General features: G+C 47.7%; 2 protein-coding genes across 5 annotated transcripts; one reads left to right on the top strand and one right to left on the bottom strand.

The window, feature by feature from the left end:
* Positions 1-952: 952 nt before the first annotated feature.
* LOC108937474 (M-protein, striated muscle-like) lies at positions 953-21,988 on the bottom strand. 2 transcript variants are annotated; one of them, XM_018757456.2, is made up of 37 exons: positions 21,877-21,988; positions 20,178-20,402; positions 17,693-17,833; positions 17,215-17,395; positions 16,616-16,773; positions 16,343-16,435; positions 15,277-15,365; positions 14,348-14,386; positions 13,925-14,086; positions 13,614-13,775; positions 12,976-13,117; positions 12,670-12,869; positions 12,536-12,592; positions 12,231-12,355; positions 11,920-12,103; positions 11,540-11,714; positions 11,263-11,384; positions 8,143-8,339; positions 7,863-7,989; positions 7,509-7,693; positions 7,301-7,415; positions 6,766-6,922; positions 6,369-6,475; positions 6,161-6,205; positions 5,856-5,992; positions 5,612-5,756; positions 5,310-5,369; positions 5,139-5,206; positions 4,926-5,042; positions 4,074-4,161; positions 3,852-3,890; positions 3,540-3,645; positions 3,291-3,454; positions 2,956-2,992; positions 2,503-2,525; positions 2,213-2,268; positions 953-2,122 (listed from the first exon to the last, which is right to left on the bottom strand). In XM_018757456.2, exons 2-37 carry the CDS (start codon positions 20,351-20,353, stop codon positions 1,835-1,837), a joined length of 4,467 nt encoding a protein of 1,488 aa, XP_018612972.2. In that variant the 5' UTR covers positions 20,354-20,402; positions 21,877-21,988; the 3' UTR covers positions 953-1,834. The 2 variants fall into 2 exon arrangements, with proteins under 2 accessions (XP_018612972.2, XP_018612973.2); XM_018757457.2 differs by lacking the exons at positions 953-2,122; positions 2,213-2,268; positions 2,503-2,525; positions 2,956-2,992; positions 3,291-3,454 and having other exon boundaries at positions 3,645-3,723.
* Positions 21,989-24,064: 2,076 nt separating this feature from the next.
* On the top strand, positions 24,065-27,226 carry LOC108937779 (myosin regulatory light chain 2, smooth muscle minor isoform). Of its 3 annotated transcripts, none has more exons than XM_018757930.1 (4): positions 24,065-24,130; positions 24,878-25,099; positions 25,569-25,730; positions 26,764-27,226. In XM_018757930.1, exons 2-4 carry the CDS (start codon positions 24,916-24,918, stop codon positions 26,934-26,936), a joined length of 519 nt encoding a protein of 172 aa, XP_018613446.1. In that variant the 5' UTR covers positions 24,065-24,130; positions 24,878-24,915; the 3' UTR covers positions 26,937-27,226. The 3 variants fall into 3 exon arrangements, with proteins under 3 accessions (XP_018613446.1, XP_018613444.1, XP_018613445.1); XM_018757928.1 differs by lacking the exon at positions 24,065-24,130 and adding an exon at positions 24,131-24,221 and having other exon boundaries at positions 26,764-27,139; XM_018757929.1 differs by lacking the exon at positions 24,065-24,130 and adding an exon at positions 24,140-24,225 and having other exon boundaries at positions 26,764-27,139.
* The last annotated feature ends 125 nt before the right edge of the window (positions 27,227-27,351 follow it).

The raw sequence follows: 27,351 nt of genomic DNA, 5'->3' as shown, positions 1-27,351 counted from the left end.
GGACTCGAACCCCAGACCCACCGGAGAGCGGGACCCGGCCAAGGCCACTGTGCCCCCCTCGGAATATTACATTTACATTTATTCATTTTTCAGACACTTTTCTCCAGTGACGTGCAGCAGAGTAATCAAAAGTGTACCAACAACGAGCCTTAGACAGAGGATTACTGACAAACAGCTCATCTGTTTGACACTACCATGTTGCTGGTTCACATCCCTCAAGTAGCTGCCCATAGAGGTACACATAGATTGAAACTGCTTCTTCCAAGTGGGGGTCGCAGCAAGTCGGAGCCTAACCCAGCAACACAGGGTGTAAGGCTGGAGGGGGAGGGGACACACCCAGGACGGGACACCAGTCCACCATCAGGAGCCCCAACCGGGACTCAAACCCCAGACCCCCTAGAGAGCAGGTAGAGGCCAAACCCACTGCGCCACCACACACCCCTATGCCTGTAGAAGTGACATTCAAATAGCAAATAATAGATCACTACAGCAGATGGTGTTGCATTCATTTATGTAGCTGTCAGGAGATAAGGAGAGAAGTGGCTCTGAAAGATGGGTTTGAGACCCTTCATAAATGCTGGGAGGAATTCAGCAGCTCTGAAGGACAGGGGGAGTTTGTTGTACCACATCTGGGTCACAGCTGAGAACGTGTGGACTTTCAATTCTGGACCACTTTTGAGCGGGACCACCGATCAGCCAGAGGTGGAGGAGCTTGGTGCTCTTGCTGGAGTCTAGGGAATTTATTTCCATAAACGTGTCTTTCAGAAGTAACCCAGAAACTATATTCGTCATGGTCATCGCCATGGATACCGAGATTGTAATGTGACCTGTATGTATGTGTGTGTGTGTGAGACAGAAAGAGAGAAAGAGAGAGAGTGGAGACCAGGGACAGTGTTCATGCAGAGGAAAGACACTGAAGAGGAGGACACAGTGAGACTAACGGGAGCCCAGCAAATGCCTCTTCCATTTATTATCTGAACAAACGCCACTACAGGAAGTGTTTCCATCACTGTCCTCTGGCTGCACAGCCTTCCCAGCTCACACCCATCATTTACCCGTGACAGGAAACAGTGATCAACCTGACCCAGTAATCTTCACAAACCAGTGATGACGAGGAGCACGTCTCCATCAGGAGCACCCATCATCCTCATTGTCTGTGCTTCAGGTGTCACCGAGGGTGGGAAACCTCGTTGGTTCATAACCTGTGTTGCCTGCTCTGACGATGGCATATAGATAGCAGATCTTATCTGTGCCATAACCGCTTCAGCCTGCACCTCCAGTCAGAGCAGGACCCCACCCACCAGGGGACGTCCTGACCGGGGTGACGGCTCTCCACCTCAGATCCCTGTAGGGTGCCGAAGGCTTGAAGACATATCGAGAGGAGAGGGGATAACAGAGGTGGTGCGTGCTTCAAAACACACAAAGAGATCCATTTCTGCACAAAACGACTGGAAACGACACAAGGACTGAAATACCCAAGAGACACACAAAGGGCGCCCCCTACTGGAAGGTGCTGCTCTGTACTCTTCAACACTGAGGGCACCTGGCAACACAAAAGACCGGCACTACAAGCAGATGTCCTCAGTTTTCTCCACCTGCAGGAGCCATCCTCCCTCCCTCACCCACCCCACACTCCACCACGTGGGAGATCCACACTCGAAATGTACACATTCCTGCCTCAACATCTGAAAGTGACTTTTTCAACCTCATCCAGAGAAGACGCTCCTGCACAGGAGAGAAACAAAAAACACCAAAATCTTTCTATCTCTACTTTCTGCAAATACTTTTTTCATCCTTTTCATTTCAAAATGCATTTTACTCGTGGAAATCCATTCTACTCCTTCTTGTCTTTCTTCTCGGCGCCTTCCTCCTCGGCCTCCTCGCTCTCGGGGATGTACACGCTGACGGTGAAGTTGCCGGACTCCGTGCCGTACTGGTTCTTCACCACCAGGCTGTACTTGCCCGAGTCGACCGTGGTGACGGCGGCGATTGCGATGCTGGCAAACTTGCCCGCCTCGAACTTGAGGGAATAGTGCTCGTCGGCCACGAGCTGCTTCTCGTTCTTCGTCCAGCTGACCTCAGGCACCGGGTTGCCCCAGATGTTGCCTGTGAGGTTGAGGGACTGAGGGGAGCGGAAGAAGAGCGGACCCAAGTCACGGGTGTGAGCTGGACCTCACCCACCGCGGAAAGTGTGTCCACGTTGGACTCTCACCTTGCCCTCCTGGATGGTGACAACATCTGGCAGGCCCCCAATCACTCGAGCGCGATCTGGACACAGCAGTAGGCAAGAATTCCCGAGTCTGACCACAGCATCATTTGCAACCACTTAAACGGGGCTAAATACGGTTGTCCGGCACCGACAGACTAGCAGGACACCCCCAGTCAATCAGGGAGACTCCACAAGGTGGATAAAATGTCCCCACCAGACACTGTAATCTGGGGTTCCTACTTGTTTATTTGTTTGTTTTCTTATTCCGTGAATGTGGAACAGAAATCACTTACTTTTCTCCGCAATGGCAGCAGCCCTGAGGAAGGAGAAGAGACAAGAGGCATTTAGGGGTTTTGTCCCATCATCACTCAGTGGGTGCAGGGCGTGAGTGTGAGTGGGGGGGGGGTTACAGCGAAGGCCTCAGGAGCCTCAGGATCGTGACCCCTGGACTACAGGCCCGTTGCAGGACCTCCTGCACCTGCAGTGTCTCTCTGTCTCCCCATTAGAAGGTGCACAGATGGGCTGTGAAGTGGGAAGGGTGAAGGTGCAGCTGAGGGCCTCTTCATGAAAGCCCGCATGCCTTCTCTACATAACACGCACTGCTTTGAGATCCGGCAGGAGGGACGTTAGTGTTCCGATGGAGTCTCGCACACACACACACACACACACACACACACACACACACACACACACACACGCGCACACACAGTGGTCATGGCAAGAGCTGTGTGTGTCTGTGAACTTACTTCAGCCTCTGGAACTCCTCGTACGCCGTCTCCCACACTGCGCCAAAAAGAGGGAAACGCAAGTTAGGAGGAACGGGGTCCCGGGTTCCGCTGTAAATATCTCTGCCTACAGTTCTACAACACTCCACCCCTTCGAGATCCCACCGAAGGTCCAGAGAAGCTCATCATACACAGCTTAATGTCCAAGAAATGTTTTTTCTGCTAATGGACATACGGCTGGACAAACACACTGTCCAAATGAGAAAAGGCCAGAGCAGCTTTTGCAGAAACCAAGCAACGGATCTCTATCAGGAGCAGGATGAGGTGCAAAGCCCAGGTACCCCCAGGTAGCCAACCTTGCCCAGACAGGTCCAGCACCCTCTTCACACCATCTTTGCCATCAAAGATGTTGATGGTGTATTTTCCCTTGTCCTTCTCAGTGGGCTCCTTGATCTTCAGCCACAGCTGCTCCTCAGTGACACCACTCTGGACCCGATCCGACTGCGAGATCTTGCTGTCCCTAGGGTGAACGGGGCAAGGGGCTGTGGTCAGAGAACTGGAGGGAACACGCACCCACACCCGCACACACAGATACTCGGACGCACTTGTGTAGCCAGCCTATGGGGAGCTCCTCGCTATAGAAGACCACAGAGGTGTGGATGATGATGCCCTCGGCGGTGCTCGTCACCTGTAGCTCCGTGGATGAGTTTGCTGTGTGGGGCATGATGGCAACCTGGGGTCAGTGTCAACACACTGCTGGGAACACACTGAGCACCGCTGGACGATGTTCTTAACGTTTAAGGAATAATTAAAGAAAATCATGAGTGCAGATGGTACATTCAGTTATGGTAAGAACTTGTCAAATGTGAAATCCACTGACGCATATTGTGAAGGTGCTGTGCGGTCCGGTGACTCACCAATGACTCGGAACACCTCGTTCATCACCTCCTGGAAACCTGCGACAAGTCAGTCCGGCGTTAATTCACATGTAGGTGCTTTGACACGGCATGTCACTGTACTGTACTGCATTGATGTGGTACTGTACTGTTTGTGTGTTATGTGGTACGACCTCAGTAAAGTCATCTTCACCGCAGTAACCCAACCACATGACACCATCCCACCAGAGGTCTGGCGCTCACCTTGGTCGGTGAGGTTCAATATGCTCTTGTCCTTGCCGCGGTCATCTCTCAGTTTCACTTGGTACACCCCCGCATCCTTCCTGGAGATCTAAGGGGAGGTGGAGAACCGCAAAACTCAACGCTGGTCACTGCAGGCGAGTGATTCGCCTCTTCTCGTCTACAAACACGGCAAACTTTTACGATGAAACGGGAATCGTGACAGAGAGGAACGCAAAGACGCGGACGGTCATAGAAAAGACGAGCTTTTCTCCTGCTCTGGATGCTGCAGGTGCCACAGAGACAACAGTAAAGAACCGATGAGGACTCAGCCCGGTGAAAGAAAAGCTCCCACTTTTGGTCTTTCTGGTGTCTCCTTCAGCTCAGGAAACTCTGCTTCCTCTGAATCTCTGGCTTTTTTAAAGCGCAGCTGAAATTAGACAATGTGCCACATTAGTGCTACAGTAGGAGGGGTTTCCATGGACACCACCCTCCTCACACTGATAGACACCTCAGGGAGGGATCCACCTTGCCCAGCTCACCCTCTGGGAAGCCTTAGAGGGGCCCAGCATCTTTCTCAGCCATGTACGAGAGAAGGTACGTGTGGAAATAATAATCATAGGTCACGAAGCACTGTATCGCCTGTTTGTTGGGATGCTGTGTGTTTTTGTGTGCATTTTGGACATGTGCATGCTGGAAATATGCATGTCAGATGTGCATGTGGTAGGTGTGTGTTGGAGATCTGCAGGATGGTGATTTGTATGTTGGAGCTACGTGTGCCGGAGGTGTCTGTGTTGGAGCTGTGTGTAGAACATGTGCATATCAGAGGTGTGTGTTGGAGATGTGTATGTTGCATGACAGAGCTTCCCCACTCACCTTGGAGATGTTGAGGGTAAGAATCTCGTCTTTGAAGTCAACCTTCTCCTCTTCTTCCTCGATATCCTGCTCATCCTTGGACCAGAAAATCTCAGTATCTTTCCTCATGTTTCCAACCTGAGTGAGGCAATAAAGAGCCAAGTGATCAGGTCCTTCTAGCACATGACAACCATGATGATGTTTGTCTGTGCGAGATGATCTGCTGGCCCTAACCTTGCACGTCAGCAGCACATTGCACTCTGGGGTGACCTTGAAAGTGAGGTACTCAACAAAGTGTGGACCTGCAGATGACAGAAAGACAGCGGTGGTCCGTTTCAACAGCCATGGCGCAATCATGTTGACCAAGAAATCAACAGAAATCATTGCCATGGCAACAATCCTTACCTTGCTTTCTGAACCATTCCTGTCTCCTGAATTCAGATTCTTTCTGCAAAGCCCTGAAATCTAGAATAACCGGAGAGAGCATCATGGAAGGTGTCGACAAGCATGGACTGGAAGATACCTTGTAAAAATCACTATTAGAATATGAATATAGGTATAAACACAGACACTTCTAATAAAGTCACTAAAGGTTTCACAGTAGCGACACTCAAAATGTGGCTACTGAGTGCGTGTTTGGGACAGATGTGTGCTAATGTGGAGATGTGGGACCAGCAGTGGCCTCCACTCCACCAGTCTTACTGTACCCTCTCCAATGAGCACCAAGCTGGAGGTGCCCGTGGCTTTTCCATCCACCAGGTGGAAGCAGAACGTGCCCTCGTCCTCAAGCTCCAGTGACTCCATGAACATTTCGATGATGCCCGTGTTTTTGTCAAAGTGCATAGAGTATTTCTAAAGGGTCAAAGGGCACCAACAGGGACAATAGTTCATACTGTGGCCACAGTGGTCTGACTGGCAAGGTGTACGTGTGTGTGTTTGTGTCCCCCCTACCTCTCCGTGGCTGAGCGACATGTTGTTGAACACATAGTCCACCTGGCAGTTGGCAGACACCTTCTCCGCCTGCAGCCAGAAACGTACGCGGCCCTTGTCCAGGAGCTCCACGGCCAGCTCCGAGGCAAAGGGTATGACTTGGGGGAAGCACAGCGCACGAGAGTCACACACTTAACCATTTTGAGGAAACACCACAAACAGCAATAGTTTGCCCTTTAGTTTCCCTGAAACAGCACACAGCAGCAATGACTCCTCCTCAGCAGGTTCGAATGGTTGCTTGGTTGTACCCTGGCGGTGATACTCACTGGGGAATTTGTGTTGGTGGCTGATGTCAAGCAGATGTTTCAATCCTATCAGACAAAAATGCAAAGATGGATGAGCTTCAGACCGAACAGCGGATGGGAACGTGTTGCACTTACACACATGTCCACTAGGGGCAGTGTTTAGGCTCACTTGTGTTGTTTCTGTTACCTTGAGGAACTTCTCAGAGAACTGCTTTCCAGAGTGACTCACCCTCCTCATCCAAGGCGTAGCTTGATGAGACACCATCCGTGTGAGTGACCACGCAGGAGTAAATGCCCAGGTCTTCCACTGACAGGTCCTTAAAGACAACCCGCGACCTAAGGGGCAGCAGGTGACACAGTGATTAGAGCTGCTGTTTTATTCTTAAATGATCCGGGGTTTGAATTCCACCCCTGCTGCAGTACCTTGCAGATCAAGGTACTTTCCCTGAACTGATACAGTAAAAATGATCCAGTGAAAGAAACAGAAAAATAATTAGAAGCACAGGTACTGTAGCATGGAACCACTGTAAATTACTTTGTAGAAAAGATTTTTCTTTCATAACAGAAAGTACTAAAGTGCTGAAAAGTACTAAAGAGCTGTGAAAACAACAACCCGAAGGACTCACTTGCCACCAGCAGTCTGCACAGTGAACCGGGAATAGTCTGTTATCTTCTCATAGTTCTTGGACCACACGAACTGGGACTCTGCTGTCATTTCTGAGCATTCGAACACCAGGGAGATGATGCCATTGTCATCCACATCTGCCACAATCTCTGTGGTTCCTGGAAGGAAAACAGACATTCCCCATAACTGTCATGGATGGATGGTCTACCAAGTAGATCATGGCACAGAGTGCAAATTGAGCAGGACCCAAATGTTGAACCCTGAGGGACGCCTTATTCATTGGTGAATAGGAGACCATGGGTTTCCTGTCTCTGCACTCTCCTTTAAAGTCTTGTCTCTGTCTGTCGCTGGATTCTTTCATTACAGTGTGGAAGCTGAAGTCACTACAATCCCCTCCTACCCCATAGTCATATGATTGAATCCTCTCATGATTTTTCGTGATGGCTCCTTGCTTTGTTTGCAGAGGTAGCTAAATGCCAAATTGCTCCAACAAAATTCCTGTCAGTCAAACGGGTAGTAAAAGCATGAAGCCGAACCTGGACGGGTTTGAGCCAGGATGGGTGCAGAGACCTGAGATGGGTGTCCAACCCCCACCAGGTTCTGAGCGCACACACGGAACACGTAGGAGACCCCGCCCTTCAGACCTGTAACCTATTCACAGAGAGGAAGGGAAAACACACATGTACTCATTAGCATCACCCTTACTGCAGACAAGGAACACATCAGAGTTGTTTCTATCTGCACCTTCAGGTATTTGGAAGGCACGGCCTTCTCGTTGACACCCCTCCAAGCCTCATCTCCTGCATCTGCCTCCTTTATGTCCACATAGTAACCAGTGATGTTGCTGCGACCCTGGAACTCTGGGGGTTCCCACAGCAACACAAGGGAATTCTTCCGTACCTCCGTCACGTGGAGGCCAACAGGTGGACCTGCATGCCAACATCACGGTCAGAATCACTACAGAGCCCTAGAGCAATGATTCAGTACCAGTGGATCAACCAATATTGGTGGAGGAGGGGAGAATCTGCTACAATGAAATAAGTTTGCTTTGAATGCAGAGATGGTAGGTGGTGAGCGAGCAGCATTTAAGAACCGCACCTGGAACAGTGATGGTGTACTCCTTACACTCTATCGCAACAGTGGCCTTAGAGGCCGTGCTCACACCGGCCATGTTGACTGCTCGCACCTGGAACTGGTAGAGCACATTCTCCTTCAGGTTCTCCACCTGGAAAGGGGTACAGAAAACTCTGAGTTTACCAAGGAGCGTGGTGGCAGGGAGGGCAAATGGAACAGGACCCGAATGTTAAGCCTCAAGGAATACCTCACTCATTGGTGATGAGAAAATGAAGGGGGAACCCAGAAGGTGGGCAGGATGTACCTTATAGGACCTGATGCTGACCGCCTTTGTGTTGACCTCGTGCCACTGTCCTGGCTTTCCCTCCTTGATGCTGCGGACATCCAGGAAGTAACCGGTGACCTCGACTCCGCCACTGAACTTAGGCTGGTCCCACTCCACAACCATGATGTCCCGTACTTTCTCCACCACCCTGAAGCCGGCAGGCGCGCTGGGGGGTGCTGTCACACCAGACATCAGGGTTACCATGCTGTGGACATGTGATGGGTGACTGTTCATGTCTCCTAGGCCCACATTTACAAAGAACTCCACATACTGCATAAATATCACTGCTAATGAACCATACTCCTATCTTACCAGGGTATTTGTGAAATCCACATTGATTCTCAGGTGCAGAGGGTTTCTGTATCCAAACCCATAACAGCAGATGTGGTCCCTAGATGGAGTCCCTGTGTGGTGACTTTATCAGTGTGAAAATACCATATAGTTGTCCACCCCTCTCCACCATATATCAGTACCCTCCATTTGTTTAGTTTAAAAAAGGCACACATACAGTACAAACAGAGTTTAATCAGTTCATGCTTTAGTTATGCCACACGACACAAAAAGCGCCAATTCAGTATTGCACTGGCTCCTCACCTTACGAACACAACGGGGAGGGGCGGCCTGTGTATTTCGCGTTTTGTTCGTAACTTCAAAGTCACTTCGTCACCAAGTCACAATAATTAAAATCTGAATAATACAGAATTCCCTCAATTTATTTATAGGTGAATCTCTGTAAAAATCTTGAATATAGTATTGACAAAAACACTTTGTGAAGACTTATTTGAATATTTTTTCAACTTTGAGCCACATTAAAACTAACTCAAATCTATTCAAAAACAAAACATCTCCACAAACTCCTATTAAGTGTCGATTGTTGGATTATTTTATCCCATAAACACATGCAACCATTCCTTATCTTGCCATTTGTCATGGACACTTGGGAATACCAAACACAAGCTGTACACACTGTGGAATGGAGTTTAGTTAAGGTGGTTCCATATTCCAAGCCTGTTTTGATTGTTCTTTACCGTCATCTATAGCTCAGAAGATAAACACGTCACATTTCATACAATTAGAAAAATTTCAGAAATTTCAGACATTTCAGAAAATTTCTGAAAATACGTTAAGTAAAGAGAATGCAATTTGAAATTAGTAAACTGGAAACTATAGGTATCTGTGGAAATTGCACAAGGAGCCAGTGTATTCAACAATTCAGTCCAACGTTTACTCATCTTCATTTGAATCACATAGAGTTCATATGGCCAGCAGGTCACCAAGTGTCATGGCATTCTGACCATATGTTTGTATGTTTGACTACGTGGACAGACCATGTAGCATATCATATTACTGGCCAGGTGTCCAGGCACATGGTAAGAATCCTAGAGACCCTCAGGGAAAGAACACTGGACATTCAAGATGAGTTATCCAGGTTTGCCAAGGCTGTTACTACCTGAGGTTGATGCGTGAAAAGAAGTTCAGTACAGTAGCCCAAAGAAGGAGCATACTGCAAACAAACCCACAGGTAATGTTCCTTACATTTAGCTGATGCTTTTCTCCAAAGCAGTTTACATTAAGATACTTACAATTATTTACCCATTCATACAGCTGGATTATTTTACTGGAGCAAGTAAGTACCTTGCTCAAGGGTACTCTAGCTGGAGCTGAGATTCCAAGCTGCAAACTTTGGGTCCAAAGTCAGCAGCTCCAACCACTACACTACCAGCTGTCCCCTACTTTTATTTAGAACTCTAGTCATTGTCAAGGTTCTACTGATTCCACTGGTTATGCAGCAGGAACAAACAACCTCCCAGGGCAAGAAGCACAAGATCTCCAAGAAGGGAAAATGTTACAGGGAAACTTTACAGGTTTGGGGGAAGGTGTTCAATTGCAGAATCTCCTCACCTGCCCATTCCCATGACCTCCATCTGCCTACAGCACAGGGGAATCCTTGGGGGAGGGGCTATGACCAGCCTAGTGTCACAAGCACCCTGTGAGCCTCTTTCTAACCCCAACTGGGCCACAAACCAGCATAGCACTGCTGTGTCCCTACAGGATTGAAAACAGTTTAAAAAGGAGTTTATTCATTCTGGTGCAAAGTCAAGTCCTATAGGAGAGAGAAGTTGGACTTGAGTGAACCAACAACTCAAATCTCATTATGGAACCTATAGATTCAAAGAAGGAATTATGTGGCTCACTGATGACATCATTCAAGTACCAAGCAGAGCTTGGACACTCACAAGTAGAGAGATGATTCAGGTATTAGTGCTGAGGAACATGGAGAGGTGCTAGGAAGGACCAATTGTTAGTGGTGAGGAACACAGCAGTGGAGATACAGTTGATCATGCTCTATAATAGCACACTGCAGATGGCCAAGAAGGTGTCCAAGTTGTGGTTTTCATCACTTGGTGAAGTACTGACACAGAGGACACACACCTTCACCACAAACAAAGGTGCATGTGAAATACTTCTCACCAGGATCTACTGCATCTCCATTGTCCTCCATATGAGAATGAGAGACCAGACGGACACTATAGTAAGTGTGATGTTAACTCACGGTGGAGGATGAGCATGCAACATCAAGAGTTAGTGAAAAGGGAGGTTTATGATACGTTAGAGCAAGTACAGTAAGGTGGGGTGGAGTCACACATAGAGGTTGGGATTCGCTCTGGGTCAGGGGTCGTGTTCCGGGTCGAGGTTGAAGGGAACGACATTGTGAAGAGGTACTACCACGTACCTCAGGCCACCATGGCCCACAAGAAGAAAGTCAAGAGACATGGGCTGTTGGGATGGGTTGTCAAAATTTTGGGAATGGAGCTACAGGAGATATGGTTTGGTAATACATTAGGTAAACAAAGGGATGTGTTCAGATGGACCAATGAGAACTGGGACCAATGGCTAACCTTAAAATTATGATATTTTATGAAGGTGCTGTGCGTATTGAAGCTCACGATAAGAACTGTAGAGCTTAGATTCTCCAACAACATCCTGTCACATTATTTCAGTCTTAAAGAACATCAAGAACAGAATGCAGGACACTCAACATGTGTACAACGCTCTCCATGTTGATTCTACCTGTCCGTCACCTGTCATCCCACTCACCAATGGCAGCCTTCACCTCCACGCTGTCCGATTCCTTGGAGCTCTGGCTGTACCCAGCGGCATTGACGGCCTTCACCCTGAACACACACTGATCACCAGTGTTCAGTCCATGACACACGAACCTGTGCACCGATGGTAGGACATGGCAGTCACACAGAGTGAGGCATTGTGTGTGTTTGTGTGCAGGTGGAAGGCTGTGGGACTCATTCCAAGTGGCTTCTCCATATCCTTAACCTTTCCGTCCCTGTCTCCCCCCATAGGCCACTCCCCCCAGTACCTGGTGACCTTAACTGGCTTGTTGTTGCAGGGTTTCCACACTCCGCTGCCCACCACGCTGACCTCGATGTAATAGCCCACGAGCTGCTTGGCCTCCTGGGAAGCTTCCCAGGACACCACCACCGAGGTGCTGGTGTTCCTGGTGGCCACCACACGGCCTGGGGCAGCGGGGAGATCTGTGGGTGGGGTAAGGAATGGTAATTACCATCGACACATCTGCCACACCCCCAACACCACCTCTCGCAGTATAGGCACACCTCCAACACCACACTCCCATTACCACTTTCCAAAGGATAACAAAACCCCCAAAACCAACCACCGCAGGAGAACCTCACTTCACCCGCTTTCCATGAAAGGTGTACAGCCCACAGCGCTTCTCACCAAGCTTGTCTCCCACGGTGGTCGGCTCCGTTGAGTCTGACGGCTCCCCGACACCAGCCGAATTGCAGCACCGCACTCGGAAGCTGTAGGCCTTGCCCTCTGCCAGGTCGAAGAGTGCAAAGCGCGGCGACTTCACGGGCATGCCGGTGTTAACCCGCTGCCAAGAGTCTGTACCCAACACACACTGCAACCCCACGCATCACAGTGAGAAACAAACACACACCCCACCCAACTCAGCTCTGTCCTTCAACTTGGATGAGTAGAGCAGTTGAAGATATCAAAACATGTGTAAACCTCCCTCAAGTGCTCACCTTTTCCACATAGTACATGACCCCCTCGTGGCCTCTCTGGAAGGGTGGCTTCCAGCCCAGCACCACGTAGCTCTTGGTCGCCTCAAGGACAGCCAGGTCACTGGGTTTACCTGGGACAACACCCACTGCAGGGACAATATGCGGGTCTCCATGGTAACCTTCGTCCAGGATGACAGAAACGCTGGCCTAATGCTTAGTGTGGCGACGCACACACTGAGTGCAGGAAGCTTGGGCCAACATCTCCCTGTTTGTGCGTTACGGTGTGTGAATGTGTGTTTACTCCGAAGTGTGTGTAGCCATCCTACCTGTGGGCTCCTCCTCTGTGACAATGATGTGTGCGGTCCAGGGTGCTGACGGGTGACCTGAGGACATGCGCAGAAGAATTTCAGTGTAAAGTGGGTGGTAAAATGAACCGGGTACATCGAGTCACGCTGCTTACTGCGTAGGTAGGCGCGTTCGGCGGGAGCCATGGCAACCACGGGCTCGGAAATGCGGGACGGGCGGCTGATGCCAGCGTAGTTGATGGCGCGCACCCGGAACACGTAGGACCGGCCCTCCACCAGACCCGTGACCGGGAAGCGGGCGAACTTGACTGGCGTGTCGTTGCACTGAACCCAGCGGTCAGAGCCGACCTCGCACCTGCAAACGACGTGACGGTCCCTCATCTTCATCACCTCCACACATCATCTGCTCCAACGCCACAAGAGGAGCTGCAAGCAGTGCTGGGCTTCAGGCGAGGGCTCACCTGTCCACAAAGTAGCCCAGGATGGCACTGCTTCCCTCCACCGCCGGCTGCTTCCAGGTCACCACCACATAGTCCTTGTTGGCGTCTTGGCAGCGTACATCCAGAGGAGCGACGGGGACGCCGTCCACCTCCACATCAGCATCTGATTACAACACACACACACAGGCACACAGAGCCTCATCAGATGCCGGATACCCCACTGCTCGTTCTAATTATGGCTCATCGTGGTACAGTAGCCCATCTCTGGAACCCAGTCTGTCACCACCAGCAGAGACTGAGCTCTGAGTTCTTCCCCTACATGGACCACAACAGGCATGGATGTGTTCACTTCCACCTGAATGAAGCCCCACTGTCCATCTCCAGCACCTGAGTGTCTCGATACGGTCCTGTTCGCCTGTTCTCTGGAAGTATTTCCCCCCCGTCCCCACAACTCGCAAAGCTGAAATCCTCAGAGAGCCAAGGACTGAGGAAGACATTTATAGATGCCAGAAACCTAATCGGGGACATGTCATGGACACACACACACACACACACACACACACACCCTTGTGCTGCAAGCTCTATGTAGCCCCGTGTGTGCGCGCAGTATATTTTGCGGCGAGTTTATTCCACCAACAGGGGTCGCCCTGCACTCTCACCTTGGACAAACGCGTAGGCAGAGTAGGAGTCGAAGCCAGACTTGGTGTTGATGCGCAGGGTGTACAGGCCCTCGTCCTCCTTGTTCAGGTGCGTGAGGGTGAGTGTAGCCCGGTCCCCACTCCAGTGCATGCGCACCCACTTGGATGGCTTCAGGAGGGTGGCTGGGGGGAGTGAGAGGTCACCGTGAGGTCGTGGGTAGAATGTGAGTAATCAGCAAAGGAATGGTGTGTACACAAACTAACACAAACACTCTCTCTCTCTCTCTCTCTCTCTCTCTCTGTCACACACACACACACACACACGGACGTACCATTGCGGTACCAGAGCACCTCAGGCTGGTAATGTTTGACTCTGGGGTAAACGACCACAGTGCAGCCCAGGCTCATTGTCTCGCCCTCGCGGCCGAACGACACGGAGAACTGGTCCATGATGTGGGTGCGGAAGGTGACTCCATATTCGGGGCTGAAGCCATCTGGGTACAGAATTACGATCGATCGGGATTGATCACAAGCACGTGGACACGGGTCCGTTTTATTAATTTGCTACACGCCCCAGAGCATCCATCCCGATATCCAGGACTAAAACACATAAATACACAAATAACATCCTTCAGTCACTAAAGCGTCCCTCACCGCTCATGTTAATTACGGTAAAAAGACTAATTCTCCATTGCAGGTATGCAGACAACATGGCGTAACGGATGCAATCTGAAAAAAGGCTGGATGTCACTCACGGGGCTTTGGGGGGGCAAGCACGTCGCCTTCCTGAAACTCTGAAAGGGACAGAACAAAACCACGTCACCCAAGCAGCATATCTTTCAATTTTACATTATTTATTCGGCACATATTCATTTTTAGCCCACACCTTTTCAGCCAAGGTGAGTTATAGCACTCTATTTACTATGTACAATGAGTCACTCATCTACACACCAGTGAAACACACTCTCTCACACACTGAGAGCAATTCAGAGTCACCAATTCACTCGAAAGCATGTCTTTGGATTGTGGGAGGAAACCCGGGCAAACACAGAAAAAACATCCCTGATCGAAACCCACGTCCTTTCGCACCACCCAGGCGCTGTGAGACGATAGTGCTGCTCGCTGCGGCACCGTGCCACGCCAGGCTTTTACTAGGAAAGCAGGTCGATATTCAGCGTAAATAATTTCCTTCCATGGCCTATTTACTGAAGTGTACAGGAGTCGGGTTCCGACGTGCTACCGTATGCGGGTCACGCCCATATCACTTCAACTAAAGTAAATACGAAATGTAACTTCAGAAAAAAAAAATTACTGAATATATCAATAAACAAAGTTGTTCTCACAATGGACTGTGGAGCTTTTCAATAAGAGTCATAAGGCTGCAGGAGAAAAAGGTTTCAGATCTTCCAAACAAACAAAAATTCTATCGACAGTAAGTTATTATTATTCTTCATCCAAACGAGTGCGATGGGTTCGATGTCCGCAGCTCATTTATACATATTTACAGTATATTAATACGCCTTACATCTATTTCAGTCCTCTGTTGGCATGGGGCCAGATGCCAGACTCCCATTTACAGTCTGAAAGTGAGGACGGATACGACCGACGAGGGGCCGAGGCAGAGAGATTCACTCCTGCTGCGTGGTGGGAGGGAGAGGAGGATCCTGGGACATCTGGAACCTACTTTTCACCACGACGGTGGCGACGGCAGAGCTCTCCCCTTTGATGTTCAAGGCTGAGATGCGGTACTGGGCCGTGTCCTCGAAGGCGCAGCTGGAACGAGAAGAGGGGTGCGAGTGTTGGTTGGGCAGCCGCAAGTGACGCATTTACGACATGCAGATTAGGGTGATGTACAATAAAATACACTTATTCAGAAAATGTTTACTCCATTTGTCCACTATTTACACCGAAGGAAAAGGTTCCGCAGCTTATGAACGCAACTGGGACAAGAAGCCTGTAACTCATTTTGTTTGTAACTCCAGTTTCTTCTACCACAAAGTCAATGGATAAAAGCTTAATATACCGGTTCCCTTGATTTAGCCACTGTTTCGGTTGTGGAAAAATCTTGGGTAAACTGTGGCTACAATAAAAAACACTTCAGGTTTTTTACTCTAATTTTTTATATATATGCTATATATATATATATATATATATATATATATATATATACACAATATATATAATGTGTTTTAATTATAAAAATAATATATTTAAACATATATAATACATTTATATTTATATATAATAATATATGTAATAATAAATAATATTTTTAATAATGTCGCATTATCTCCAAAAGAAATTTAGAAAAAAAAATGCAACTAAAAATAAACTGGGAAATATTTGCAAGTCTGAAAATTCATCTCTGTCATTCATTATGCTTGTAATATAATAAACCTGCTCATGTTGCTAACATAGCTATACATTTACACATAAAAGTATGTAGTAGCATGGGGGTGCGGTGGCACAGTGGGCTTGGCTGGGTCCTGCTCTCTGGTGGGTCTGGGGTTCGAGTCCCGCTTGGGGTGCCTTGCGGCAGACTGGCATCCCGTCCTAGGTGTGTCTCTGTGCCCTACGTTGCCAGGTTGGGCTCCGGTTTGCCATGACCCCACAAGCGATTTCTGACTATGTGTGAGTACGTAGTGGCATGGTGCCATCAGAGCCCAGTGCAACCGCTGCTCTTCTCCCTTTGATTTCACCTAAAGCGGTGAAAAAGAGATTTTTGGTCAACTAAGGCTTCATCTGCTTACTTCTTGATCTCCAGTGAGTGCATGTTGTAGTTGCTCTCGACCCTGTACTTGTGAGGGTACGCCTTGGCATCGATGAGCACATTGTTCTTGTACCTGAAATCAAGAAGGGGAGAAAAACAAGGAACAGAAACGTAGGAATGGTGGGGTGGCCGTGGAATGTGCTAATCTATCATGGTGTACCTGTCAAGACAGCAACTACCAGGTCACCAGCTATCCACTAAGCCACACCCACCCATCATTTTATGACCCATCCAATAGGCCACACCCACCCACCAGGCCACACGTGGCTTAGGCCAACCAGCAACTGTGCAATGAAAAGTCACGGTCTGGTTCTCCCACACGGTGTAGGACCGTGGTTTCACCATGAACTCTGGGGGGTGTGTCAAGCTGTCTGCGTTCATCTTCTTCTGGAATTCTTCTTTCTCGTGCATCTAGTGGGAAGAGATGAAAGGTGACTGGTGAACATGGGCTGAGCGCAGGGCTCTTTTCACTTCCAGCAGAACATTGTTGAGTTGTGGGGTCACGTTTCCAGAAGAATTTGTCCTGATGAATAAAAAGACACACCTTCCTCCAAAGTACATGTCAAACCCTCATAACAAACATTCACCAATCGTTTCATCTACATACAATGTTAACAATACTGGAGGAAGCATGATCATCTACCTAACCCCAGCACTTCAGTTTAAGTCCCATCAGAACATGAAGTTGTGAGCTCTGCAAACTGGTTTTGATAGAGACTTTAGATAAAAAGTAACGCAGATTCGAAAACGTTGATTTTCACATCCTCGAAGTTCCATACATACACAGGTCATACAGAGGTCGACGCAAACTCACACGTGATATCTGAGGTTCCTGGGTGTGACAGGACTTACTTTCCTACTGAATGCGATACGTTCGGCAGACTCTCTGATGATCTTCTCCCTTGTCTTCTTCTCCATCCGATGCATTTCAATGTCCTCTCTGGTGAACAGGTTCCTCATGGCCACATAGCCAATCCTCTCCTCCTTCCTCTCCTCCTCCTGAGACTCCAGAAGTTCCTTAGCAAACGCATGACTGGAGACATGATAAGCTCCATCACTGCTCCTGCCACCATTGATGGCCACCACCATTAATCACCTTCCTCCTCCTCCTCCACTTCCTCCTTATACCTGACCATCGGTGGAGAAATGACCACTTATGGCATCAGGAATGCATAATTATTCCTCATTGTTAACCTCATCATTTTCACCTTTATCACTATAATCTAAAACAGCAGCTGTATGAATCAGACCTTCAGAGCTCTGAAGAACAGCAGCCTGGTGATACATCTCAATATCCTTCTAATAGACATCCCGAAGAATTCTTACAGACCTGCTTCTGAAGACAGGCACAACGTAGCCAATGATCTCGCTATCCGTGTCCAAGGCCAGGTAGGTGCTCTTCCCTTTCTTGGAAAGTAATCTCAGGTCAGTCTCCTCAAGCGCCTTCACTGACTGAACAGAAGCCCTGATGCTGCAGCAGTCGGAGACAGAGGAAGACATGTGAATGTACGGCAGAGACCAGAGTGCAGCTGTTTTCTTCACACTGGAGCCTACAGGTGAGCCAAAGACCTGGCAGGACTTCACCATGTTAGCTTGTTTTCAGCCATAGACACTAATCCCATAACTAACAGGTACTAATCCCAGAGCACAGATGAATCTGAAAAGGATGTAATCTTGCAAAAAATTAATTAAAAAACATTTTTAAATATTAAAGAAACTATTATATTTGGAAAATGGAGAAGATGTGCCACCTTATGTATTGTGCAAACATGGTATGACCCATGCCACACCCCGACACACACACAGTCTGAACCACTTGTCCCATTTGGGGTCATGGTGAGCCAGAGCCTAACTCAGCAACACAGGGCTCAAGGCTGGAAGGGAAGGGACACACCCAAGACAGGACACCAGTCTGTCACAAGGCACCCCAAGCAGGACTTGAACCCCAGACCCACCGGAGAGCAGGACCTGGTCCAACCCACTGCACCACCACACACCCCAAGAAGGGAATTTTATATATAGATATGTACATATCTATATATAAAATATTTCTTGCCGTGTGTGTGTGTGAGGCTAATAGGTGCTGAACTGATTCTTGCCCAGGGGCACCCAACACCCCAGTGCTGGCTCTCAGTAGCCTGTATGAATTTATGGATCATCTACCCAATTCAGATGAACCTTCCACTCCCAGGAGAGCTGTATCTCACACCCATGAACAATCCACATTAGAGGGGGGAGTTTCACAGATAAAACAAGAGACACCAGGAGATCCAAGCTCTGAATGCACTGAATCTTCAGTCACATTAACACGTCACTATCGGCAAGACAACAATCGGACAATCTGTGTTCCAGAGGAAATAGAGGAAGGATTAACAGCTGAGCTGTTGCATTTCACCGCTAATGTGCTACATTCCCATAGTTCCCTCCAACACGGGCTGCAGAAGATGGACTTTTCACAATGGGCAGTGCAGATAACTGTGCCGCTCGTCCCTGAGCATCAAGGAGTAGCGTGGTGGTTAGAGCTGCTGCCTTTGGATCCAAAGGTCGCAGATTGGGTCCCTGCCTCCAGCTGTAGTACCCTTAAGCAAAATCCTTACCCGAAATTGCTCCAGTAAAAATTACCCAGCTGTATAAATGGGTAAATAATTGTAACCTCAACACTGTAAGTTGCTTTGGAAAAAGCGTTAGATAAATGTAAGTGATCAGAGCAGAAGCGTTCCTGTTTTCTCCAGTCAGTATGACAAATGGTTCAGTCTGACTGAGAACCACAGGCGGAACCAAAATGTTCTGCATATGAAAAAAATAATAAACGATAAACAGTAATAAACAAAAAACAGAAGGGCAGAAACAAGTGGCTGAAGGTGAAGCAGGCATTGTGGTGTTTCTGGGGTTCTACTGTCCAGTTTGCCATCCAGCCTCCTGCCACAGAGACATAGTGTGTCATTACTGCTCCAGAACTGCACAAGAATTGACCTCACAAAAAAAAATCCGAGTCCTACTTTTCGTGTCCAACAATAACCGAGGCGCCTGTCCGTGCCTGATCAAAGTCAGCCGGTTCATTCTCTGCCTCGGGGGATCGGCTTCTTGAAGACAAAGGCAGTGTGAGGAAATGATCCCATCCATGTTCAAGATGAGAACATTAAGATAACAGAAACTGACTTTTCAAGTCCAAGTCTGCCCAGCATTAACTCCCGAAGTGCTGAACCCTTTCTAACGGGTACCAGCAGGCACTACATGTGTCTTATGTGAGAAGCATTGTGGTAGGAAGTGAAGCAAACCCTCAGAAGAAACAACTTGTCTGCTTTGATTTAGCTAGAAGATGTGGTGGTCTGCTGTCTTACAGCACCTTGATGGGGCGAGAGGATGTGGGTTCGATCCCTGTTCAGTCTGTGTGGCATTTGCATGTTCTTCTCATGTCTGCGTGGGTTTCCTCTGGGTGCTCTGGTTTCCTCTCACACTCCAAAGACAGGCTGCTCAGGTTCATCCATAGTGTGTGAGTGACAGAATGTGTTCCACTGATGTATGGATGAGTGACCCAGTGTAAGTAGTGTATCTAGCAGTGTAAGTCACCACGGTGAATGAGGTGGGTGGGCTGATAACACTACATAGAGTTCATTGGAAGTTGCTTTTAAGAAAATCATCTGCTAAATAAATGTAAATGTAGAAGAGGTATGAAAACTGTGAGGTGTAAAAATGAGTATAACTTTATTTCATTTTCATAAGAATTTCAATATATCAAACAACTGGATAAGTAATGGATTGACATGGTTTGAATGGTTCCGCATGGCACCCTCCTCGGACCCCTCTCCTCTTACCCCCGGCGCCTTTTGCTGGTCTTGCTGATGCGGGTGGAGGTGGAAGTGGAAGTGGAGCGTGTGCTGGATTGGCGGACCTCGCTAACAGACGACACGGCTGCACTGCGATGCTCATGATGCTCATGCTTGTAGAGCTGCTGTCGGCCCTCCTGGTAGGACGATACGGATCCTGACATCCTGAATGACTCAGCGTGACCACAGCTCCAGGCGTTCTGCAACCTGCTTCTTCTCAGTCAAGGATCAGAATTTTCCTCCATTAATAACAGCAGCTCCATGAAGTTGTTCAAGCTGAGGCTGTCACTTAATTACATTATCGATTACAAAATTGCAGTTATCATTGTTACAATGACAGCCGTTATTTTTGCGTTTAATTGAGTGCAAGTCACAGATATTAGTAATAGAGAGCGAAAAAACTGTTTAGTGAAAATGTCAATTATCTGAAGCATTATGCCATCTGTATTTCTTTGTTTTTGCTGTGTTTTTAAGAACCAAGTGGTGTGACCTCAGATGATGGTGTGATGATATTACGGTTGGTTTACCTGGATTTTAATAAGGTTCTGTAGGAACTTTTTGTCATGGGCAGGTTAATCAATATTTAAGTAGAATGCAGAGAGAAAACCTTGGGCACTAAAACTGCTGTTATAACTAGTATCTGTATTATTAACTGAAAACATCGCTGAAAGTGTTTGTCATTATGGAACGTTTCAGACGAGCTTATTAAAATAATGTGACGTAAAAACAAGAGGACTATATGTCTAATGAAGTTTTTGTGGAATTCCTCTATGTGGTATGTACTATGTAAAAACTATACTATGTGTAATAACACTCAGTCCAGCCATGTTAACTTCCATGTGTGCAGGTCTTGTAAAAAGTTTAAAGTTTTATGGAATGTCAAGGTATGACATAAGGCATTGGAAAGTCCAAGATTTCAGGGTGAAGTTCACATCAGCTTTCGACTGTGTAATTAGACCTGATGGTAAACACTGTGTTAACAGGTATGTGTAAAGCAAAACTCAATGATTGCATGTTTCATAATTATCACAAAAGCACATGTGTTTGTGTTTCAGGACACTACATTGACTGATGAATTGTCTCCGTCATTAGCAGGAGGGTTGTGGTGGAGCGGCAGCGCTGCAAGTTTGACCAGTGGCCGTTGTGGGGTGGGTCTGGGTTCGAACCATGCTTGAGGTGCCTTGCAATGGACTGGCATCCAGTCCTGGGTGTGGCCCTTTTGCTTTGTGCCCTGTGTTGCTGGGCTAGGCTCTGGCTTGCCGTGAGCCCGCTTGGGACATGCGGTTATAGACTGTGTGTGTGTGTGTGTGTGTGTGTGTGTGTGTGTGTGTGTGTGTGTGTGTGTGTGTGATTGTCAAAGGGCATAATGTGAATAGAAAAATGAGCTTGAAAGCCAAGGCCCGTGTATGACCAGTGTTTAGCATTTAATGCATATTAATAAGATATAATAGAAATAATTTTGTTACAAACTGCTATAACATATTTTCCCATATAGCCAAATAATTACAAGTTAAAATTAATGTGAAATGCACCCAGCTCTGCAGCGCAAAAATAACTTACAATAAACATGCAACTGGGGAAAAAACAATAATTAATCAATAATTTCAGCTGCTGGGTGAGAGCTTATTGTCTTGAGGTAAAATGCATTCAATAGACAAAATATAGGAGAGTTTGTTTGATTACTTACCAAAATTAAATAGCCGACAGTGAAGGAAAAGAAGGAATCCAGTATAAGATGAGACGAGGCCAAGCGGAGAGTCGGTGCGGGCTGGTGGGGGCCGGTGCGGGCCACTGCTGGGTGACACTCGGGCAGCCCCCTAAGGACCAAAAATAACACGGCCAGTCGGCAGAATACGGGACACACAGTCGCAACCTTTTAAGGCGAGGGAGCCCGTTAAATATAGCAGCCTTCACTCTCCCTTTCAGAGGTACGGAGCAGCCATGCGGATGAGACAGGCACCTGAAATATGTGTGTTTTGTTTGGTGAACCTTGGTTTTTACCATGTTTTTACAGATCTGCCAAACCAGCACCCTTCTCCGTAATGCAACGGAGTTCAGGGATCTTGCATTTTTTTTTAACTTGTCCAGGTGTCCCGCACCCTGTCTTATCGAGCTCCTAACCAGGGCATGGACGGCTGGCATTAGAAGCAACGCTGGGTTCAGCGTGTTTTCCACACTCCATCACGTCCTCCAACCCTGATGCCACCTTCACAGAAATAAAGTCACAGCTCACAGCGGTTCAGCCCCACCTGTTTTCCGTCTGTCACTGTGGACATGACAGCCGTGCTCGGGGGGGGGAGCTTTCTAGGCTCCTGTGACACTTAAGACGCTGGTAAAAAATCACTGGATTTTCAAAAACACAGAATTCCCTGGGACGCCATGTGGGCTTTAATGAAAGCAGACATTAAAGGTCCATGCAGGTAGCATAGCTATTATTGTTATTCATTAATTTCACTGATGCTTTTTTAAAAAGCGACTGAGTTCGTAGTGAACTCCATGTCTTAAAAAAATTTCACCCGTTTGTACAGGTGGGTCATTTTTACTGCATTAGTTGAGATCTTAGATCACTTCATTTAGCAGATGCTTTTCTCCAAAGCAACTTCCAGTGAACTCCGTGTAGTGTTATCAGCCCACACCTTATTCACCACGATGACTTACACTGCTAAATACACTACTTACACTGGGTCACTCACCCATACATTAGTGGAACACACTCCCGGTGAACCTCAACAGTATGTCTTTGGACTGTGGGAGGAAACCAGAGCACCCTGTGGAAGCCCAAGCAGACACAGGGATAACATGCAAACTCCACACAGAGTGATCAGGGATTGAACTCAAACCCTGCCACACCACCCAGATACTGTGAGACAGTTGTGCCAGCATGCCACCCTAGGTACATTGTAAGGGTAAGTACCATGCTCAAGATTACCACAGCTGGAGTGGGAGTTTGGGTCCAGGTCCTTCGAGTGTAAAACAACAGCTATAAGCACTACGCCACCTGTTGCCATTTGTTTGTTAGTGACACAGACTTGTGACCTGACGGTTGATTGTTCAAGGTCAAGATCAGTTATTGAAGAGACAGCTGGCAGTGTAGTAGTTAGAGCTGCTGCCTTTGCACCCAAAGGTTGCAGGTTCAATCCCCTTCCAGCTGTAATACCCTTGAGGAAGATACTTCCCTGAATTGCTGCAGTAAAACTCCCCTGCTGTACAAATGTGTAAATAAAAAAAAAAAAAAAAAAAAATTTAAAATTGTAAATGCTTTGTAGAAAAGCATCAGCTACATAATTGAATATAAACTAGAAGTAGTTCTTAATGTGACACATTTGTGTTGGAATACCTTCATGCATAAATGTGTGGCCTTGTGAACTGCTTCAGATAAAATTCTCGGCTCAACAGGAAAATTAAAGGATATGGAGCTTCTGAGGGTAGGCTAATGGGTATGGAATGATTATTTATTCATTTAATGCAACTGATATTATTAATTCCTTGTTATTCATCTTATACTTTTCTCAGGCCACACAATAATAATTATATATATTCGTGCTCCGTTTTACTTATGTGTGTGTGTGTGTGTTAATCATGTTATTATAAACTGTAGTCTTCCCATAGGATAAGAAACATATAACTTTTATTAGCACTTTCGGTGGGTATGAATTCATTCCCGAAACACCTGAAGCTGGAGTACATTTAGAATTATAATTATTATAATTATTATAACTGCTTCACACTATGAACGTTGACCACCTCCAGAAGCTCTAATGGTACAGCCCAGTGGCCGGACATATCTAATGCGTTCAAAGACTAACCCCCCCCCCCTCCGCGATTCAGCACTTATGGTTCGTCCTGGAACGCCGGGCTCGGTCACGTGATAAAGGGGTGGAGTTTCCGCCGGCGGTGCAGCTTCCCCTTCGCTCTGCTGGTTTCTGACTCGCCGTGTTCAGGTCTGTTTGTCTCGCGTGCTTTGTTTTTAAATTTGCTTTTCTCTCGTTTCAGGCGCCGTTACGGTGGTGGCCGCGTGCTTGCGCTGTAACTGTAAGTAAGTAAGTGAGTGTGTCGTGTGTGCGGCTTTGCGGTGTGTGTGTCTGACGCGCACACACACCCGTCACGGCGCGTAGGCCTGTGTCGGGGGAGGACAGGTCCGGGTCCCGGCGAGAAAAACAAACAACAAACCGTTACATTGGTCGCGTGTAGCACAAATAAGCATTCGGGCGTCTTGCGGCTCGTCGTGGTGCCTTCCAATAAAATTAATAAACGTCACTGTGTCGCTTACGGCGTTTTTAAATCGCACCGCGCGGTGTCATCGGACGGTTACTTCTCCCAGGAATTTCTGCCTTATCGGGGTGCGCGCTGGTCTCGCGCAGCTTTTGTTCCAGTTCAGTGTGTGTAGAGTTCGCGTGAAAAAAATGTCTTCCGGGTGCTCTGGTTTTCTCCCACAGTCCACAGACGTGTTTCAGGTGACTGGTGAGTCTGTTTCCCTTAGTGCGCGCGTGTGTGTGATGTATGGGCTGTTGCCTCGTCCCAGGTGTCCCCTGCCTCCTGCTCTGTGTCTGCGGGATAGGCTCCAGACCACCATGACCCAGCATTGGCTAAGCAGTTAAAGACTGATGGGTTTTTGTCACATTTTAATGAAATGTAATGCAGAGACAGAAAGACCTGACTGTGTTGTGCATGTCCGTGTCAAAATGCAGTTTCCCTCATACCTGGATCGAAAGGCTGACCGGCCAAGATGTCGAGCAAACGGGCCAAGGGTAAAACGACCAAGAAGCGCCCTCAGCGCGCCACGTCGAACGTCTTTGCCATGTTTGACCAGTCGCAGATCCAGGAGTTCAAGGAGGCGTTCAACATGATCGACCAAAACCGGGACGGTTTCATCGACAAGGAGGACCTGCATGACATGCTTGCCTCGCTTGGTACGGCTATGACGTGCTTCGTTGTGTATGTACAGCTGGCGGGGGGGGGGGTGTCTTAAGCCTTGGGTAAGATTATTGTGGTGATCTCGCCCCAGCTGTGTGTTGTGGTCTCTGCGGTCAAAAAGACCCTTCCTTGGTCATACAGGTTTGAATAATGAACAGACAGCAGTTGTGTTTCAGGTTCTGTCCTGGTATGTCAGGTGTAGAACTACATTATAGAAGCTCCTTTTGCCCAAGGATTTATGCTGTTTTATTTGTCATTGTTTTGTTTGTGCAGCATTCCTATTGTCCTTGCCCATAGTCTGTGGAGAACCATTTGGGAAGATTTTCATGATACATGTACATGGTACTTGTATCTATGACAAACTTGAAACTATTGCAAGAAAAACATTCAAAATGAAAGTAAATAAGCGGTATTCTAGGCATGTCCATGTCTACGTGTTGCTGCAACTCATTTTTCTTGTCGTAGGGAAGAACCCGACAGATGAGTACTTGGAGGCAATGATGAACGAGGCCCCTGGACCCATCAACTTCACCATGTTCCTCACAATGTTCGGCGAGAAGCTCAATGGCACCGACCCTGAGGACGTCATCAGGAACGCATTTGCCTGCTTTGATGAGGAGGGGACAGGTAAGCCCTGCCTCCTCAGCACTTCGAAGGAGTTTCCCCTCATTCACCTCATCAGTCCTTCCATCTGCGTACAAAAGCAACACATGAAGCTGTAACAAGAATAAGACAGCTCTGACATGGCAGATCCTCGCGGCCTGGTGACTCTGCACAGTTCTTTGCTCACGGTGGGTGTTTAGACTTGAGATTTTTAATTCTTTATTGGAGAAAAAGGGAACTGTGCTGCAGCAGAGACAAAAAGTATAATGAGAACACAAATGCAAACAGATACATAGTACAACCCAGTGAAATGCTGGGGGGTGGGGTGTACACCCTGGACAGGGTGCTAGTCTATTGCAGGGTAGTCATCAGTCAGTCACTCACCCATTCACATACAAGTGAATAGAAAGTCATCAGTCCCTCTGAACTGCATAACCTTGGAAGGAAACCAGAGCACCCAGAAGAAGCCCGTGCAGACAAGGGAAGAACAGACTGTACACAGAGTGAGAAGGCAATTGCACCCATGTGCTCTCACACCACCACAGTGCTGTTACTTGCTGTACCATCCTGCCACCAGAATTGAACAAATCTACCAAAATTCATTAACATATAATGCAGATACTTCCTAGTGGGAGAAAGTTTGATGCGGGAGTCAACTACGTGTTTGTGAAGGATCTTTAGGTGTGGGCCGTAGCGGCAAAATTTCTCTGCCTGATATGTAAATTGATCCGTCTGTTGCGTAGGGTCATGTGAAACATTTGAGTTCTTATTTAAAAGGTACCTAGAAGGTCCAGTTTTTATGTTGCAATGTTTGTGTGGCAGCTTCTTAAATGACCTTCAAATACAACAAATGAAGATGGTTTTTCCTCTGGGATATATGTGACTTTGCTGAAAAGCATCTGAGAAAAATGCGGTGCAAGGGCATGTGTTTAACTGGTGGCAGTTTGATGTATATTAAAATGCAGTGAATTTGTGGAAGACATGCGGTGTAATCTTGCCAACAGAAGGGTATGTGGTTAAGTCCCCCAGTGTGTAACACCTTGGTTCTTCTGCCCAGGCTTCATCCAGGAGGAGTGTCTGCGGGAGCTGCTCACCACCATGGGCGACCGCTTCACGGACGAGGAGGTGGACGAGCTCTTCAGAGAGGCTCCCATTGACAAGAAGGGCAACTTCAACTACGTGGAGTTCACGCGTATCCTGAAACATGGTGCCAAGGATAAGGATGACTAGGCTGCCGCTCCAGTGGCATGTAAACATGTCCCCCGTACCATGTGTGACCTGGTTAGAACATCTGTGTGCATTTCTTAGCTTGGAGGCCCTTGGCTGAGGTAAAAGAACCACTCAAGGCTGTTCACCTTGTATGTGAACGCATTAGTTCAGATGCACGTCTGTTGTGAGTGGCTCCTGCTGATCTACAGTAACATTGAAGTTGTGAAAGAAATAAACCTCTGGATCTGTCAATCATTGGGCCTGAACTAGCCGAACTTCTGCTTTTTCTAATTAAACTCTTTGAAAACTAAGCTGTCTCTCTATGTGGCTTTCCCCTCGACCCCTCCCCGAGGTTAATACCTCCTGCACTGACTGCAGGTCCTGCCCACCACAGGAAACTGTCCCACTTTGTGCTCAGACAGAATCAGATTTGCTT

The sequence above is a fragment of the Scleropages formosus genome, chromosome 7 (assembly GCF_900964775.1).
Source record: "Scleropages formosus chromosome 7, fSclFor1.1, whole genome shotgun sequence".
NCBI lineage: Eukaryota > Metazoa > Chordata > Actinopteri > Osteoglossiformes > Osteoglossidae > Scleropages > Scleropages formosus.
The sequence above is the reverse complement of the archived record's forward strand: the minus strand, read 5'-3'. Positions and strand labels throughout refer to the sequence as shown.